Raw genomic sequence first — 19,531 nt, 5'->3', positions numbered from 1 at the left:
ATATATAAAGGCAAACATCATGTGGGGGAAGAACAAACTTTCCTCTACCCTCAAGGTTCTTCTGGTTGATCTAATAATCAAATAGACGTGAGACAGTTTAGGGAAAGAAAATAACCCAAATTTAATACATACTTAAGAATGGGAACCCCAAATACATAAGAGAATCAGAGACCCCATCCACATGCATGAGAGGCTCAGACATAGAAAGGAAACAGGAGCATATAAGACATCCCGAACTAGGCATGAGGTAAGGGGTCTTTGCAGGGTGATAAAAACAGTAGACCTTTAGTAAATGGAAGCTTGATTGCCCTATAGATCAGCTAAAAGAAGTTATCTCTGATAATCTCTTATGGGCAAGGCCTCTATTTCAAATTATTCTAGGTAATTAAGAAGTTTCTCTTGAGCTGTGCCTTAAGTTGCCTTTAGCTCAATACAATCTGCATACCACAGAGGCACATCTTGGGGTGATTCATTCTGAACCACCCCCCCAATCACAAGGTCAGAAGATGGCTCAAATTGTTATTAGTTGATTAGTCTGGTTGGTTACATTTAGGTCACTTTTGATAAAAGCAATTAGAAATTTCTTTCAATTAAATACAAGCAATACATCAACACCAAACAACAGGAAACCCAGGTGCCTGTTTTTCATGGCTTATCTGGGACTATAGGAATGTAAGGCCTTTTTTGAACTGCAAGAATGTAAACTTTAGGGGGAAAAAAAATACATTTGAGCTGCAGTCTAAAGAATGGGCTAGAGGACCAGTTACAGGAATTCATTCAGGCAAGCTCTCCTAAAGCGGAAATAGGGCAGTGGCAGGGGGACATGGAAAGTGAATCAGTTCTAAAATTAGAAAGGAGGGGAAAGGGTACCTAGCAATCTCTTTAGCCTAGTTCCAAGTTTTGGATAAGGTGTCTTCATATTATTAAATTCATCTTCAGTAATGAGCACCAAATTTTTTACTGGAAACACTCTTTTGTGGACATGTTAGACCCTCCCTCCTCTCTCTGGTTTCTTGGGCAATGATTGGGATGTTCTTGCCATTCACTGGGATAGAACACAAGCTGATTAAAAACAATTCTTAGACAAATTGATCCTGAACATGTATTACAGTTTACTGCTCACGAGAGAATTGGTGAATGTCTTGAAATGAGGGGTTATAGTTGAGAAAACAAAGGTTTACATCAGCAGCTAATTTTTTTTAAAGCAGCTACTAAATTAATGAATACGGCTTTACTCACAGTCATAAAAACACCATACAGGTAATTATCGAGGAAATGGAGAGAATACTCTGAAATATCAGGTGTGCAGCCTATCAGAAATAAATATGCCATATTTATTTAAGAAGCAGGTGACAAGGATGTATCTTGGCCTGTTACTGGGAACAGCAGTTTCATTCTCATTTGGGGGGTTCCAGTTTACAGAGAAAGCAGAAACCCCACCTAAAGAAGTCAGAAGCAGAGAACCCAAGCCACAGGCTCTGATTCTGAACAGGCAGCTGCCAGTTCATTTCTCAAAGTTCCAAGTAAGGAGCAGAAACCCGGCTCGCCTCGCTCTTGGGTTCTTTTCGCAGGCGCCAAACAAGTTTTTGATTGTCAGGTGAGATTTTGAGTTAATTTTGGAATGTGTTGAGTTGAGGGGCCAGTGGGATATTTGAGTCCAGTTGGAAGATGGACATCTGGGTCCAGAACTTGACTGATTTAAGTTGCAAGTAGATTTAGATTGTACATTAACATTAATTGTAAAAGGGAGGGTTTATATTGTGATTTAATCACAGTTCAATGTCAGCATCGTAAAAGGTGCATACTCTATTTTGCAAACCACTCTATGTCCAGTGCCTAGAAGTGTGATTGGCACAAAGTGTCATAAATGGTTTCACAGTGAATATTTTAGAAATCAGAACTTGACGTTCCCTTACTTACCCAGCGGGGCCCGAGCGCCCCCGGTTTCGCGCCTCCTGTCCCTTTAAGCAGCGCTGGGAGCGTGAGAGGAAGCGCTGCCGGGAAGGAGGGCGGGGCCTGCCGCCGGGGCTTCGCTGCGGCCGGGCCCGCGCGGCGCGAGCTTCCCGCTGGGGAAGCGGGATCCACGCCCGCTCGTGAAAAAGGCCCGAAAAGACGCGCGTCGGCGAGTGACAGACGTGCCGCACCTTCGCGTAGTTTCCCAGGGGTGTTAGCAAAGCCAGGTAAGGCGGAAAGGAAGCACTGTGCCTGCCCCGTTCAGGGCGACTCCTGTCCCCTTGGAGGGAAATGCGTGAAACGTACCCGTGTTAATACCTATACTACGTGTCCAGTACATAAGCACGTAATTCATAACCGGTTGGTGCTGGGGTGGCAGGGGCGAGTGTCCAAAACCAAAATCGCCTCTCATTTGCTCTCTTACGCAGCCTGTGCTGTTGAAGGGCTGACCCAACGCTTCCCGGAGAAGGCGCCGAGGGGGCGTCACGCGGCGCGGGGCGGGGCGGGGCGGGGCGGGCTCGGGGCGTTCCCAGGGCGCGCACGGGGCGTTCCCAGGGCGCGCACGTGGACAGCGAGCCCGCGGACGTCTGTCCTGAGCTCGCAGACGAGAGGCCCCACGGGCATTTTCTCCTGATTGGAGTTTTGATATTTTAATTAATCGCCGACGTTTAAAAGTGAGAGCTTATGCATGATTATCTGGATGATTCCGAGGAATTGGAAGCCTGGCAGCGGTTTGCTGCCCTGTGCGGCCAGCGTTTGGAAGCCGTGGGGCTCCCCTTTGCCACAGCCCCTCTGATCCTGCAGTTGGTCTGCATCGCTCATCACCAGCCAGGCTCCTGGTGGGCATCTGAGTTGCGGGCCCTACTCTAAATACTTAGGTCAGCGACTTTCAAACCTTTGTCATCTCATGGCACACATAAACTAATTACTAAAATTCTGCAGCACGCCAAAAAACAACACAAAAACACCCCCAACTTTTTGCTGATCTGACAAAAATAAATAGGTATAATTTTGATTCATTCACGCTGGACAGTTATTGTGTTGGCTGTTGTCATTTTTTATTTGACAGTCTAAGGGAAAAGAGGTCAGTGCCCATGACTAGTCAGGTATCATATGTTCTAAAAATTCTTGAGGCACACCGGTTGAGAATCGCTGACTTAGGTGGAAATAAGTCTATTTAAAACATTTATGCTGAACAGACCAGAGATCCCAAACAACTGTGTGTATAATTTACATTTAAACTGCTGTTCATCATTCCTATTTTTTCTTTTCAAGGTGGTTTCTTTTTGGAACAAAGTCTTTTCAACCCAGGCTTGGCAAAAATGAATCATTACAGATATTTACAGAAAGAGATGTGGGAGTTGATATTCTTTTTTTACGATGAAATCCATAAAGTGTTCTTTTATAATGGAAAAAATCTGAACCTGTTTACATACATGTTTTATGCCCTGACAATCATTATTGAAATAGTGTGTGGTTGGTGTAATTTGTATACGTCTGCCTACAGAAAATTACGGTTCGTTTCCACAGCTCTTGGCTAGACTTCATAAAGGCAAGAACTGTGTTAGCCTGTTAATTGCGCTATCCCACCACTAGAATCTAAGCTTCCTAGACTTTTACTTTGTTCACAGTGGCCAGGCCTAGTGCCTGCTTAAAGGTGAGTGATTAAATGTTTGAAAGAACTTTAAAGGTATACCTTATTTTATGTAACAAGCATTGTTCCTGAAGATTTCTCTCAAAATCAAATGCTTGTATATTTGTAGTTTGAAATTATTAAAAGGATTCTGTTCTGAAGAGGTATGCTTTTAAAAGATTGGATGTTCCTAAATTGATGCACTAATGCTTTTATCTTAAAATGAACTTGTGCCCTAGCCGGTTTGGCTCAGTGGTTAGAGTGTCGCGGGGACTGAAGGGTCCCAGGTTTGATTCAGGTCAAGGGCACGTACCTGGGTTGCAGGCTCAATCCCCGGCCCAGTCGGGGTGCGTGTGGGAGGCAACCAATCCATGTGTCTCTCTCACATCGATGTTTCTCTCCCCCCTCCACTCTATCTGAGAAGCAATGGAGAAAATATCCTTGGGTGAGGATTAAAAAATAAATAAATTATAAAATGAACTTGTACTGCCCTGGCCAGGTAGCTCAGTTGCTTAGAGCATCATCCCCATATGCTAAGGTTGTGGGTTTAGTCCTCAGTCAGGGCACATACAAGAATAAACCAATGAATGCATAAATAAGTGGAACAACAAATTGATGTTTTTCTTGCTCTCTGTCTCTAAAAATCAATAGCTTTAAAAAAATAAAATAAAATGAACTTGTACTTGTGGATCATCTGCTACAGAGCTTACCTTGTAGTATTTTCTTACTATTTAATAGGATTTGGAAGTGTCAGTGAGCCTTGGAATTTTCACTATTACTTCTGTTTTTAGAGATCTAGAGATTCCAGTTGGAATCAGGTTGGCAGCCAGATCCTTATACTTTGCCCATGAGGAGCAGCTCTTATCAACAGCAGTGACAGAACCTGTGGTTTGGAAAAGGACTGATGGCTGTGAGCCCAGGTTGGAGGACATTTGCACCATTTCCAATGAACCACTGTGGTGTCTTTTGGAAGGCCATGAGAAGCAGTGGTTTCTCCTTGTTTCCCTGGGGCCACTGTCCCTGGAGAGGGACTGGAAGCTTTTTGGATCCTGAGATGAAAGCTTTCCTGGAGGAGAACACTGAAGTCACCAGCAGTGGCAGCCTCACCCCTGAGATCCGGTTGCGGCTTTTGACCCCCAGATGCAAGTTCTGGTGGGAAAGAGCTGACCTGTGGCCCCACAGCGATCCTTACTGGGCGATCTATTGGCCAGGAGGCCAAGCCCTGTCTAGGTACTGCCGTAAATGAAACGGGAACCTTTAAGTTTGCTACAATCCTTCCTTTTTTCAGGCTCTTCCAATTCTGCATTCTCCCTGCCCCTCACACACACAAATAACAAAAACAAAAAAAACACAGAGAAAAGCCCAACAATCTTATTTTCTTAATTTCGAGCAGTTTAAGCATATTTTTTGGTTGCTTTGTTAGTTTTACCTTCTACTCCAAGCTTATCAAGGTATTTCCCCAAGAGAAGCCCTAGAGTCAGCTGTCAAGACTGAAGATAGCTATAAATATCCAGATTTCACACTATTCTCAGGTTCATGGTTCATAATTTATGACTAGTGCAGAGATCCCAGATAGAACCTAAAGCCCCAGCACTTCAGGTCTCCAAGCCTAATCCTGTAAATGTTGCTCCTTAAGCCCCATCCCCTCCATCATTGCCTCTTCTCAGTGTCCCAAAGAACAGGAGATGTGAGTGAATGGGCTGCTCAAGGACTCCCTCTAGTCGTTTATTGACACCTCAGGTGAACTCACGACTTGTATCTGCATTTTTAAGGCCCCTCCTTCCAACTCTCCACGCTGCAAGGTCTTTAGGACCTTTTCTCACACATTCACACTCTGCTCTTACTAAAACACAGCTGCTGAGCCTGGCTGGTGTGGCTTAGAGGTTGACCATCGACCTATGATTGAGTAGATTGAGGTTCAATTCCTGGCCAGGGCACATGCCCAGGTTGTGGGCTCGATCCCCAGTAGGGGCGTGTGCAGGAGGCAGCCGATCAGTGACTATCTTTCTCTCTTCCTTTCCCTTCCTCTCTCTGAAATCAAAAGATACATTTTAAAAAAAACACAAAAAACAGCCGCTGAAACAAAGGCCAGAACTTTCAGTTTTCAATCTGGCCTTTGCTCTTGGATTGGTAAATGATTTCATCTGTTTATGCCTTGATGTTAAGAAGCTGTGAAACAAAAAGGATAGGACTTCTCTTTCACAGGAATGGTATGGCCAAACAGAATTAATGCTATATATAGTTTTAAATGAAAAATAAAGGCAAACATAGAGCTTTCTGGAGAATACTGAGGACTAGAAAGCTGTCCAGGTGGTATCAAACAATTTCAATTTTCTGATTGTTGCCAAATTTCTAAGCTTTACTGCTCACATCATATTTAAAGAGTACTGGCATTAAAAAAAAAAAAAAAGAGTACTGGCATTATAAGTGGCTGTTTTTTTATCAAAGTTATTGTTTATCAACTCCAAGTACTTACAATCAAATCCTTAAGATACTGAATCAGAGACTACAAACTGGCGCCCCAGAGATGTATTTTGTTTGACTTTTACTTACTGTGATGAGACGAGTTGCTGCCCAGGTGTTTTACAGTGTGATACCCCTGCTTACACTGAGTCTGGGCATTTTTATAAGGACCTGAATTTAGATGCCCGCTAAAAGTTCCTGCTTTGCTTTTCCCAGGGCACCTTTTAAAATAGCCACTCAGAGTTAAGCCCTCGAAAAGTTAGTGTGACCTCCTCCTCAAGTCACCTTACATACCCTGCTCCCTATCTCCAGCTGTGACCTGGGACAGAAGACTGCCCTTCCCTCAGCTCATTGTACATCCTTGCTTCTGGCATCTGGAAGTAATAAATCTTGTGATTCTGTTTCCTTTGTGGGTGTATCGAAACCACCTTCAATCAAAATGACCCCGTGGTTTTACACCTTCCCAAAGTGGAAGCTCGCATGCTGAGAGAGCTAGCAACCTGCCCCAGGTGGGTGGCTTGTGTCTCCTCATTCACTAGGCCCTAATCTGCATATTATTATTTTTAATATATCTTTATTAATTTCAGAGAGAGGAAGGAAGAGGAGAGAGATAGAAACATCAGTGATTAGAGAGTCACTGATCGGCTGCCTAACTGCATACCCCCTGCTGGGGATCAAGCCCATGACCCGGGCATGTGCCCCAACCAGGAACCGAACCCCAATCTCCTGGATCCTAGGTCGATGCTCAACCACTGAACCACGCCTGGCCCCTAATCTGCATATTCTTAATTCAATACACCAGCTCTGGCTTCTCAATACAGTTGAAAACTTTTAAAAAATCAGTTGCTAACATTTAAAAACCTGAGAATATTCATGTAAAAATATACATTGATTTGAAAAACAGGAATAATCTCTGAGAACATGGGATTTCTGTGTTAGCTGGAGATGGGTAGAAGCTGTCCCTTTAGACATGGCATGTACACCCCTACTTTGCCATAGTCCCTGCCATTCTTTATTATTCCAATACTAAGATCAAATGTCAGCTGAAATTCCTTATTTCAGTGTCTCCCACTCATCTTCACTCGTTTGGTAACTACTTACCCCTGGTCCTAATTCTTTGGTTGAACTGGACTTTGATGGTACCTTGCTAGAGAGATCACTGTAAGACAATTCAAGCAGTAGGTAAAAACCACGCTCATGAACAAAGGAGATGGTGGATTTGGGATCTAGTGTACTGAGTCCTGATTATAATAGTATTTTGGCAGTCTGTGTTCTTAGTTCTTGGTAGTTTCTGGATCACAGTAAGCTCACAACTTTTAAACAGTTGACTTGAAGAGCCCAATTAGTCAGTTGTGTGGAACTGCTGAAGAGAAATCAAATGACTAGGTCCTCTCTCAGTCACCTTTGTCCAACTCTTAAGATTGACATTTTGTCTCACTCTAGTCAGGCCAAACTTGCCAAGGTTGACCAAATTCTTCTGCTAAGTTCCTATTTCTTTGTGCATTGAACACAAAGAAATTATTTTTTTGGACAGCTCTCACTGAGTTTCTCCCATGTTTTCCCGTTTTTTTCTAACTTAGGTATCTTTTGGATAATCCTGACGTTGTCAGAGGAAAATCTGTGTTAGATCTTGGGAGTGGCTGTGGAGCTACAGCTATCGCTGCTAAGATGAGTGGGGCATCGAGGATCTTGGCCAACGACATAGACCCTGGTAAGGCTTTCATATTTAAAAATATGGAAAGCTCATCCTTTTTGCCCCGTCCAGGATAAATATCTACAGATACCTCCACATGATAGCTTATACCCATGTGTATTTTACAATATGATATTGTGAACTTAGGTTCAGTGGGACATTACCTATGGGAATTCTGTGAGGCATGAGATGACAGTGCATTTTTTCCCCAAGAGGATTTGTATTTGTGTGTCAGATGTCCCAAAGTGATACCAACCTGAGAATACTTAATGTTAATTCCTGGGCTAGGAATTCATTGAAATATATAGGTGTGTATATTTGACCCTAAACCCAAGTGAGGATGGGTCTGTGTCTTTGAGGGAGATTCTGTTCCATCAGAATCTAAGCTGAGACAGGTAAATTTTAATTTTATTTGCTTTTCTTCTATTCTTCCCTTTCACTGAGGATCTAGTCCTTGAAGATCCTTATTTTATACAGGGGGCTCAGTTTTAACTTACCACCTTGCTCAAGCGCAAGGCTTCTTTCCCTGTCTCCTGTAACAAACCAAACCTTGTGGTTATTGAGATCAGCAAATGTTCCTTAAAACCCTGACATTTCCAGGAGTATTTATTGTTCGTTTTGTATTCAGGATACCCATTCATATATTTGAAAATCGCAGTAATAGCTTACATTGGCATAAACTTCAGGCTTCCTTATCTAAAAAACATCTTTCAACCAAAAAGGGAAACCTGGCTGATGTGGCTCAGTTGGTTAGAGTGTCATCTCGTACACCAAAGAGTGGCAGGTTCCATTCCTAGTCAGAGCACATACCCAGGTTGCAGCTTTGATCCCCGGTCGGGCGCATGCAGAAGGTAACTGATAGATGTTTCTTACCTCTCTCTTAAGTCAATAAAAACAAAAAACAGAAAAAAATTTGCCCTGGCCAGTGTGGTTCAGTTGGTTGGGTGTCATCCTGTGCACCAAAAGGTTGCCTATTTGATTCCCAGTCAGGGCACATGCCTGGGTTTTGGGCTCAATCCCTGCTGGGGGGTGTGCAGGAGACAGCCAATCATTGTTTCACTCTCACATTGATGCTTTTCTCTCTCTCTCTGTCTCCTTTTTGCTTCCTCTCTCTCTAAAAATTCAATATAAATATTCTTTTAAAATTAAAAAAAGAGGGGGGAAATGTTAGGAAATTTTCTAAATTGCTTAAGTTAATCAATAGGGAATTAAAACAGCCTAATATATACCAATTCATCATGTGCTTTTTTTAAAGTTGCAGGAATGGCTATCACACTAAATTGTGAATTGAACCAACTGAGTCCTTTTCCCATTTTAACCAAAAATATTTTGGATTTGGAAAAAGATAAGTGGGACCTTGTTGTGCTTGGAGATATGTTTTATGATGAAGACCTTGCGGATAGTCTTCATCGATGGCTGAAGGATTGCTTTTGGACCCACAGAACTCAAGTACTGATTGGTGACCCTGGCCGACCTCAGTTCAGAGGCCACAGCATTCAGCATCAACTGCACAAAGTGGTAGAATATTCTCTTCCAGAACCTACTAGGCAAGAAAACAATGGACTGACAACAAGCACAGTGTGGGATTTCCAGCCTTGAGCTGTCAAAATGCTTCCAAGTATGGATCTAGCTATGTTTGGGTTTAACCCTAAAAGACTAGTTTGAAGAATGCAACTCCTGTTAAATGGCAAATCTTGTTTCCCAAATATGAAGGTTTAAAGTTTTGTCAGCTTTTGTCATGTAACTAGTTCTCCATTATGCCAAATATACAAATCTCTACCTGTAATTTTTTTCTAGTTTTACTGCTATAGGAATATAATTGTAGAAGGCAATACCCAGTGGTAGCAATATGTAATGTAAGTTGTGGAGAGAATTAGATATGGTAGCTGAGTCTGTTTCTATAGTTGAGGACAACTATATGATGTACTATTGAATTAAACAATCAAAGTACAAAATATAGAATACAGTACTTAGTACATAATAGGGTCTTAATTGACAACCATGGATAAAAATAAAGATTTTGGAATTTCCTACATACTTTGTACTGACACCTGATGCCTCTTCGTGGCTCACTAAGGTTAGTAGGAATTGGTTATGCCACGACTACATGTCCCAGGTTTTCAGGATCCTATATATAAAAAACTCACTATGATATAAACAGGAAACAATGTGAAGAAGAGATGTATGATATACCACTATGTAAAAAGATGTACATGTATATTGAGGGCAAGAATGAAGATAGGGAAAGTACAAAATGGAGTCACTTTAACCAAGCTGCTAAATTATTAACATAATGAAGGCTGAGGCACAAGGAAACGATTACTTTTCTCGTTTTAACTAGCCTGGGAACTTCAACTTTTGAACTTTCCAGTCCTATGTCAATGCCCAGATGTTTATTTACCTTCAGATAACCCTCTACCTCCTAAAGGACTCAGAATGTACCCAGACCTCCTGGTGCCCATCCTCCAGACTCCCTGGCATCCAGCATCCAGACCTCTGACTTCTGGCTGTTAACGGTCCTGGACCAATCCTAGGGCTAAGAATGCAGGACTGATTATTCTCAAGGACATGGCTTTTACTGTAAGAACTCTTAACTTTTCTTCTTCAGAATACTTCTGGGTTGTTGCCTAGCTGTGTTTCCAGTGTGCAAACTCTAAGACCCTTGAATAAATATTTGTTATTTTTTTCTATCAAAGCCTCCAGACTCCTTTTGAGTTCATTTCACAATACATACATGTATGTATGTGTATAAAATACATATTTGCTTGAAGTATACATAGAATATCTCTGGAAAGATAAATAAGAAACTGGTAACAGTGGCTGCCTTCTGACAGGGTAACTGGTAGCTGGTGGGCTGGGGTAGGAGGAAGACCTAGTTTTTACCTTTGGGTCTTCTAATTTTGTACTAATTATATGTTCTGTATTCCATATCCTCTAATTTAAAACTGCTGTAAACTCCACCATTGTATGTGTTACAAGTTAAGTATAAAATATAGCCTGGTAGTGGCAATATGTATATGTATATGTATATGTATATGTATATAAAATATATATGTCCACACTATAAACAAACCACATTTATAAAGTAATTAATTGTAAGGACAAAAAATAGAGTTGAATATGTAAACCCACCCTCTAAACACGTATAAGAAATTTAATATACCATACCTTCCTTGTTTTAAAAAATTTTTGCCCAGCTGGGCGTGGCTCAGAGGTTGAGCATCGACCTGGGATCCAGGCGATTGGGGTTCGATTCCCAGTCAGGGCACATGCCCGAGTTGCGGGCTCGATCAATGACTCTCTCATCATTGATGTTTCTATCTCTCTCTCTCCCTCTCCTTTCCTCTCCCTGAAATCAATAAAGATATATTAAAAAACAATTTTAATAATATAATTTACTTAACCCAAGTACCCAAGATATCATTTAAACAAGTCATCAATACTAAAAAATTATTGAGATATTTGCTCTTTTTTTATCTTACTAAGTTGGAAATCTGGATGGTTTTCTTTAAAAAAAATTTTTTTTCAATTACAGTTGACATACATTATTGTATTAGTTTCAGGTGTATCCCCCAGTGATTAGACGTTACATAACTTACCAAGTGATTATCCGGATAAATCTTGCACCCATCTAACACCATACATAGTTATCAGAATATTATTCACTATATTCCCAAGCTGTACTTTACATCCTCATGACTATTCTGTAACTACCAATTTGTACTTCTTAATCCCTTCACCTTTTCCACCCAGTCCCCCCAATTCCCCTCCCATCTGACAACCATCAAAATGTTCTCTGTATCTATGAGTCTGTTTCAGTTCTCCTTGTTCACTTTGTTTTTTAGATTCAGTTGTTGATAGATACGTATTTATTGCGATATTGTTGTTCATATATACTTTTTAATTTTTTTAAAAATATTGATTTCAGAGAGAGGAAGGGAGAGGGAGAGAGAGCTAGAAACATCAATGATGAGAGAGTCATTGATTGGCTGCAGCCCGCAACCCAGGCATGTGCCCTGACTGGGAATTGAACCCCAATCTCCTGGATGCTAGGTCGATGCTCAACTGCTGAGCCACGCCCGGCTGGGCTATACTTTTTAATTTTTAAAATGTTTTCTTTTTATTGATTTGAGAGAGAGAGGAAGGAAGAGGGAGAGAGAAACATTGATGTGAGAGCAAAACATCAGCTGGCTGCCTCCTGCACGCCCCCTGCTGGGGATGAGGCCGGAAACCCAGGCATGTGCCCTGATTGGAAATCAAAGAGGCAACCTTTCAGTGCATGGGACAGCACCCAGCCACCTGAGCCACAGCAGCCAGGGCTTGTTCATAGGTTTCTTTTTCCTCTTCCTCCTCCTCCTCCTCCTCCTCGTCCTCCTCCCTCCTCCTCCCCCTCCTTCCTCTTCCTCCTCCTCTTCCTCTTCCTCCTTCTCTCCTTCCTCTTCTTCTTCTTCTAGACACATTAACATTTCATGTCATACTGGTTTGGTGGTGATGAACTCCTTTACCTGTTTCTTGCCTGGGAAGACCTTTATCTGTCCTTCGATTCTAAATGAGAGCTTTGCTACATATTGAGGCCTCTATAAAAACCCACAAGGGGGTCTGGAGAGCTTTCAGGAAGCTTCCACCTAACACAGCTCGGGGCCCCCAGCTGGGTGAGGACAGAAGCTCCTTTGTGACCTCTCTCTATGTATCTCTTCATCAGGCTGTTGATTCTTATCCTTTAATATTCTTTGTAACAAGTTGGTAATTTAGTAAACAGGTTTTCCTGAGTTCTGTGAGTCCTAGGAAATTAAGGAAGGGGTCCTTGGAATCTCCAATTTGTAACCAGTTGGTCAGAAGCATAGGTAACAACCTGGACTTACAACTGGCATCTGAAGTGTGTGCGAGTGGTGGGGGTGCGGGAAGCAGTCTTGAAGGACCGAACCTTAAACTGGAATCTGTTTCTATCTCCAGAATAGAATAGAATCTGATTCTATGCCCCTACTCCCACCCCACCCCATGTTGGAACTGGGTCTGGGAACTCTTTTTCAGAAAAAGTAGCTATAAAAATCAGTGAAATAATTGACTGGGCAAGGGTCTCCGTAACATTCATATCTGAATGGCTAAGGTGTATGATATCATGAATTATGACATAACTATTATATTTCTTTGTTTCACTGAAACAGTAAATTCTATAATGAATTTACAGGCCGATGTTCAACTTTGCTTTTGGCAAATGGGCATTTAAATACTTCAGGAAGGTAGGAGCCAGAAAATAGCTAGAAAGGTAATTATGCTTTTAGAAATAACTTTACTTAGAATTTATCCATATTGGTACATGTCTTTTACAACAGCTCAAATATCTATGTAGGAAAAGGAAATCTCCAGGGAAAACAGGTAATTTAAAATCTTTGTTAAGAAACAAACACAATACCCTCCCCCTCCCCTGCCAATCCATTGGAAGGCATGCTAAGATTACCATTCAAAAACAAGGACGTACCAAACAAACAGAATAACAGCACTATGAAAGTATTTAAAAGCCTGGTAAATCACAAACCATATTACATGTTGGAAAGCCCATCTCCAAGACCATCCTTTCCTGGTAGTATGAAGAGCATAGCTTTGATAAGCATCAATAAGCAGTCCATGTCACTTGCTTTAATTTGTTTGGGCCTACTAATTGCTCCAAGACTTCTCGTGAATGATCTACAAAAGAAAAGATTGAAAATACATTAATTCGCCCAGCCAGGCATGGCTCAGCGGTTGAGCACTGACCTAGGATTCAGAAGATAGCAGTTTGATTCCCAGTGAGGGCACATGCCCAGGTTGCGGGCTCGATCCCCAGTCTGGGGCGTGCAGAAGGCAGCCGATCAATGACTCTCATCATTGATGTTTCTCTCTCTCTCTCTCCCTTCCTCTCTCTGAAATCAACAAAGATGTATTTTTAAAAAAGAAAGAAAAGAAACAACATTCATTTCAAAAAAGAAAATACATTAATTCACAATAATCAGAGATATTTCATGTGTCTGAGGATAACTATTATATCTCATAGGGTTATTTAAAGGATTAAATGAGATGATATGTAAGACTAGTATACAACTAAAAATACATTTAATTAATGGTAGCCCTTGCTATTATTAGCTGCAGTGCACATATTATGGTAATACTTTAAAAAATCAGGCATAGTCTGGCCGGGCATGGCTCAGCTGTTGAGCATCGATCTAGGATCCAGGAGATCGTGGTTTGATTCCCAGTCAGGGCACATGCCCGGGTTGCGGGCTCAACCCCCAGTCAGGGGCGTGCAGGAGGCAGCCAATCAATGACTCTCTTATCACTGATGTTTCTCTCTCTCTCTCTCTCTCTCTCTCTCTCCCCTTTCTTCTCTCTAAAATCAATAAAAGATACATTAAAAAAAAAATCAGGCATATATTGTTTTTCCTGTAATTTCACCAACTGGAGAATACTGGTGCAATTTCATTATTACCTTGTAGTATAGTCTTTCTTAGGCTCCTGGCAGGAAATAGATGACACACTAAAGTGGGGTGTCTGAACAGGGTTTAATGAAGCAACTATTTTCAAAGGATGAGCAGGATTAAAGAAAGCCCACAGGTATGGTAAAGCACCTTGGCAAGCTGCAACATGTCCAAAAAGGTTAGGGGAGGGAGCAGTTACTAGAACAGGACAACTTGAAATTTATTATATAGGAAATCTAGAGTAAAGACAGGTTTCTAATAGGTTGAAAGTAAAAAAATGGACAGATGTATCACGTAAACAGCAACTATAACAAAGCTAGAGTGGCTATACTAATAGAAGAGAAAATAACACTTCCCAACTCATTCTGAGGCCAGGATTACCCTGACACCAAAGCCAGACAAAGACACCACACCCACCTCTTACGAATATGTACTCAAAAATCCTCAACAAAAACTAGCAAACCAGATCTAGCAACATATAAAAAGGACTATATGCCATGATCTACTGGAACTTATTTCAGAAATGCAAGACTGGTTTAACAGCTGAAAATCAATTCATTTAATACACTGTATTAGTTTCCTATCGCTGTTGTAATAATTTACCACAATCTTAATGGCTTAAAACAACATAAATTTATCAGAGGGTTTTGGAGATCAGAATTCCAAAATGGGTCTCATTGGGCTAACGTCAGGTTTTAGCAGACCAACATTTCTTTTTGGAAGCTCTAGGGGAGAATCCATTGCCTTGACTTTCCCAGCTTCTAGAGGCCACCACATTCCTTGCATTTTGCCATATTCAGTGAACAGCATTGAAAGCTCTCTTCTCTGTGATTCTCCTACTTCTGCCTCCCTCCTATACTTTTAATGAGTCTTATGATTACATTAGGCTTACCTGGATACTCAGGGATAATTTCCTTATTATTATTTTTAATATATCTTTATTGATTTCAGATTTCAGAAAGAGGAAGGGGAGAGGGAGAGAGACAGAAACATCAATGATGAAAGAGTCATTGATCGGCTGCCTCCCACACACCCCCAACTGGGGATTGATCCTGCAACCTGGGCATATGCCCTGACCGGGAATCAAACCACAATCTCCTGGATCCTAGGTCGATGCTCAACCACTGAGCCATGCCTAGCCAGGCAATTTCCCTATTTTAAGGTCAACTTTGATAAGCAACTTTTAAATTCCATCTGCAACCTTATATAGCATACCATACACATAGGTTCTGGGCATTAGAACATGGACATCTCTGGGTAGGGGCACTACCTGCCTATGACATACAGCATATCAATAGAATAAAGGACAAAAATCACATGATCATCTCAATAGACACAGAAAAAGCATTTGAAAAATCCAATACGCGTGATAAAACTAATCAACAAACTAGGGAAAGAAGGGAACTTCCTCAACCTGGTAAAGGGCACCTATGAGAAACCCACAGCCAGTATCATACTTAATGGTGAAACACTAAACGTCTTCCCCCTGAGAAGAGGAACAAGACAAGGACTTCCGCTCTTACCACCTCTATGGAAATTAGGGAAGAAAAAGAAATCAGAGGCATTCATGTTGGGAAGGAAGAAGTAAAACTATATTCTTGGATTGTGTAATAGCGTGTATAAAATATCCTGAGGAATCCTCTACAAAACTAGAAATAATAAACAAGGTTGCAGGGTAGGAGATCAATATACAAAAATCAAATGTGTTTCTGTACACCAGCACTGAACAAACCAAAAATGAAATTAAGAAAATAATTCCATTTATATTATTATCAAAAAGAAAAATTACTTAGGAATAAATGTGATAAGTGAAAAACTTATACTCTGAAAACTATAAAACACTGTTGAAAGGAATTAGAGCTAAATAAATGAAAACACATCCATGTTCATACACAGAAGACTTAATATTAAGATGGCAATACTCCCCAAATCTACAGATTCAATGCAATCCCTACCAAAATCCCCCTTTAAAAAAAAGAACTTAACAACATGATCCTAATATTTACATGGGAATTCTACTGACCCAGAAGAACCAATACAATTTTGAAAAAGAACAAATTGGAAAAGAATTTCATTGTAGCTGGTGTTTCTAGGATTACTTTGGCATTTTTACTAGTTATGAATATGTTATCAAACATTACATATAAATATTTGCTTTCTGACTCTATGTCACTCTTCTGTAGGAATTTATTATTAAACATAAATAGGACGATACTTTCCCTCCAACAGTAAACATGATATATTTTCATGTAATTTAAAATTTTTGATGCTAGATGGCAGTATTACATCACTCACTCTCCTCAGGCAGCTTTTCCCCATGAAAATATAGAGTATTTAGGACTGTGAGTTTGACTAGCAGGAATAATCAATGCAAGTGAGTTTATTGTAATATAGGGACAAAACTGTAGGGCTTAGAAAATTGCTCTTTTAGGGAAAGAATTGTGGATCAGGTGACTTAGGTTTTAACTTCCAATTCTATTCTTTTTTAAATCCTCACCCAAGGATATGTTTTTATTGATTTTTAGAGAGAGAAGAAGGGACAGAGAGAGAAACATTGATGTGAGAAACATCAACCAGTTGCCTCCCATACATGTCCCAACCAGGGATCGAACCCACAACCTAGGTGTGTGCCCTGACCAGGAATGGAACCCACAAGCAATGATCTGTTTCACAAACAATGATCAGAGTTCTAATGCTTCATAAAGCAGTTCTGTTGTGCTGGGTTAGTAACAAATGAATAAATAAGGATGAGGTAATGGAATAATATAGGATTTAGAAAATGAAAAATAAAAAATAAAAAAAGAGTTGTCCTTTAAGCAAGCGCTCAGCTTAATTACAGAGAAACTGAAGCAAACTACTTGGGTCTTAAAATATTTTGTTTTGTTTTGGCTGTTTGTGGCAAATCCTGACAATGTTATCATCTAGGAATCTATGTAAAGAACTTGCTTGTAAAGTAACCAGGCTGAAACAAATCCTCAGACATCACTAAAATTCCAGTCAATTCAAAGCAGCAGATTTCCTGTTGGGTTTCTGCCTCTCAGTGTAAACATAAGGACTCTGGCACAGTCTAGTTGCTTAATTGCCATTCTAAAATCTACACCTCAGTGCCTGTGAGAGCTGTGAAACATGTCTAGAAAGTTATGAGAAACTGAAATGCATGTACATTGTAGGAAATTAACAAAAGTATATGAGTTGAACTTAGTGATAATCACTGCAGAGATAATTAAGACTTAATAAGTTTAAAAATTATTTTACTGCTTCTTATGATTTACAATATTTTAAAATAGTAGTTTAGTTTTTGTCTCTTCTGCAGAAAAAACCCTGAGCACTTCTAACAGTTTTAAAATCTAATTTATAATGTGGAGTTTTCTTTATAATCTGACTGTAAGGTTAGAAAATTTTATAAATGTTTAGAAATATAATAGAGAAGATAAACCTGTTAATTCAGGAAATCTGATGGGTAACTATAGTGGGCACTGCCAATTTGGGGGTCAGGTTGTTGCGAGGGTAACATAATATTAGAACTGTACAAACATACGTACATACATTCTTTTTAAAATATCAATTGTATTGTCTTATAGTCATATATGAGCAATCACATGAATACATAAACAAGAGGAAACGTTAAAAAATATTATCAGAGGAAATAAAATATTTAAGAATAAATCCAAAAAAGGTGGGTGGGGGCATGTTATATAAGGTGTCATGAAAGAAGAAAGAACTCTCAATTTTCAGGCGAAAAAAAGCCAAAACATTTTTCATTGGAGAAAAAAATTAAAAATTAAATATGAAATGAATATATTAGCGCACTTTATTTTCATTCAATGATGGTAGCAAAAGGGGAAGAGGAGAGATGATCTGGGTAGTTAAAAAACTCCAGCTTTTTCTCTTTAAGAAACTTTATCAACAAAACCACTGGGTATAAACTCTTGCATTTTTATCAGGTCCCCCAACTGTATGACTGACTGACAGTTATACATAAGGGAAAGTTGAGATCCATAAAAGATAAGCTATTCAGTGTTTACAGAGATGGCAGGAAACGGGATAGGGGCTCATTTCACTACATCTTGAGATTTTAGTTTTAGTATTGGCACTATTATTAAAATCTGTGTCACAATGGGCAAGAAACATTTCAGTATTTCACTTTCTTATTCTGTGAAATCAGGGATCAGAAAAATAATATACATTGTATTCTGTACGAAAATAATTTTGAGAAATGCCCAGATAAAGAAATTTAAGTTTCTTAGCTATATTATTTTTCAGAACCTTTGATAAATTAATATTTATTATAGTGTTGTTACATTTTCCAAACTTTTTTGAAATGTAAACATTTTTTGTTTTATGCTATACCTCTGGTGTCTTCTAGAACACCATACCATGTACTGTGCAGTTTAGTGAATTCAAGGGATTTGGAGGTAGATTGAGGAAAAATATATGACCACAAGGTGGCAGTAGGACACAGCAAGCTTCATTTGGGTCACTCTTTGATATGTTTGCAAGCAAAGCGTCCCTCACAAGAGATGCTCCAAGGGCGGGGTGTGTGTGTGTGTGTGTGTGTGTGTGTGTGTGTGTGTGTGTGTGTGGTGTGTGTGTGTGTGTGTGTGTGTATGCTTGGTATGGGGGAACACTCTCAGAAGAGGAGTAGGGGAGTAGGGTAAGGGAACTCCCATAGGACTGAGGAGGGGGTTTATGTGTCATGATGTTGCTGGGCAGCAAAATAAGGAGTCTCTGAGTTAGAGAGCCCCTAGGTCAAGAGTGGCTTGGGGTCTTTTATAGACCTGGGTTTATCTTATCTATAGGTAGTAATGTTGAGTACGGTTTTTCAGGGTATGCAAAGCAGGTAGGCTCTAAATAAATAGATTTAAAATCTGCTTATTTAGGTTATATTTGAAGCAACTGTATGACTAAAAATTTGAGTTTGGTGCCAGAGGGCTTTTGAGCTAATAGTACCAGTCTGCTGTGAAAAAGTAAACAATATAGGGCCAAAATATACAAGCCATCTTTAGCTCATTTATATAACAGTAATACAGGTGGTAAATGCTGAACTAGGTTACCTTCCAGGTCAAAAATATTGTTATTCTATTCAAACTATTTTGAACTCCTGCCATTTCAATGTCTGCTTCCACTACTTCATCAACCACATGAAAATATAAGAAATTATTTAAAAGGGATATTGTGTTCTTGCTACAAATGCTGAAGTTGACTGATAATGTTTCTTTACTGTATAGCAATGTTTCTCAAAATATGATATGGAGATCCCACAGTGCAAGATCCTTTCAGAAGTGTGAGCTGAACTAGTCACTTTATTTGACTTAAAGAATATCTGATAACCTAAGG

The 19,531-nt window shown here is 40.0% G+C and overlaps 2 protein-coding genes across 2 annotated transcripts in view; one reads left to right on the top strand and one right to left on the bottom strand.

The window, feature by feature from the left end:
- The first annotated feature begins 2,000 nt into the window (after positions 1 to 2,000).
- On the top strand, positions 2,001 to 11,113 carry ETFBKMT (electron transfer flavoprotein subunit beta lysine methyltransferase). The gene is made up of 4 exons (XM_081129794.1): positions 2,001 to 2,180; positions 4,378 to 4,816; positions 7,630 to 7,760; positions 8,998 to 11,113. The coding sequence occupies exons 2-4, from the start codon at positions 4,491 to 4,493 to the stop codon at positions 9,339 to 9,341; spliced, it is 801 nt and encodes a 266-aa protein (XP_080985920.1). The 5' UTR covers positions 2,001 to 2,180; positions 4,378 to 4,490; the 3' UTR covers positions 9,342 to 11,113.
- A 1,900-nt stretch (positions 11,114 to 13,013) lies between these two features.
- The window catches only part of AMN1 (antagonist of mitotic exit network 1 homolog), a 46,555-nt gene continuing 40,037 nt past the window's right edge, over positions 13,014 to 19,531 (bottom strand). The window contains exon 7 of the mRNA XM_081129793.1: positions 13,014 to 13,427. Coding sequence (XP_080985919.1) covers positions 13,354 to 13,427 — 74 coding nt within the window. The 3' untranslated portion in view covers positions 13,014 to 13,353. The remainder of the gene's footprint in view (positions 13,428 to 19,531) is intronic.

Source organism: Miniopterus schreibersii, assembly GCF_964146895.1.
Source record: "Miniopterus schreibersii genome assembly, chromosome: 2".
Classification (NCBI taxonomy): domain Eukaryota; kingdom Metazoa; phylum Chordata; class Mammalia; order Chiroptera; family Miniopteridae; genus Miniopterus; species Miniopterus schreibersii.
The sequence above is the reverse complement of the archived record's forward strand: the minus strand, read 5'-3'. Positions and strand labels throughout refer to the sequence as shown.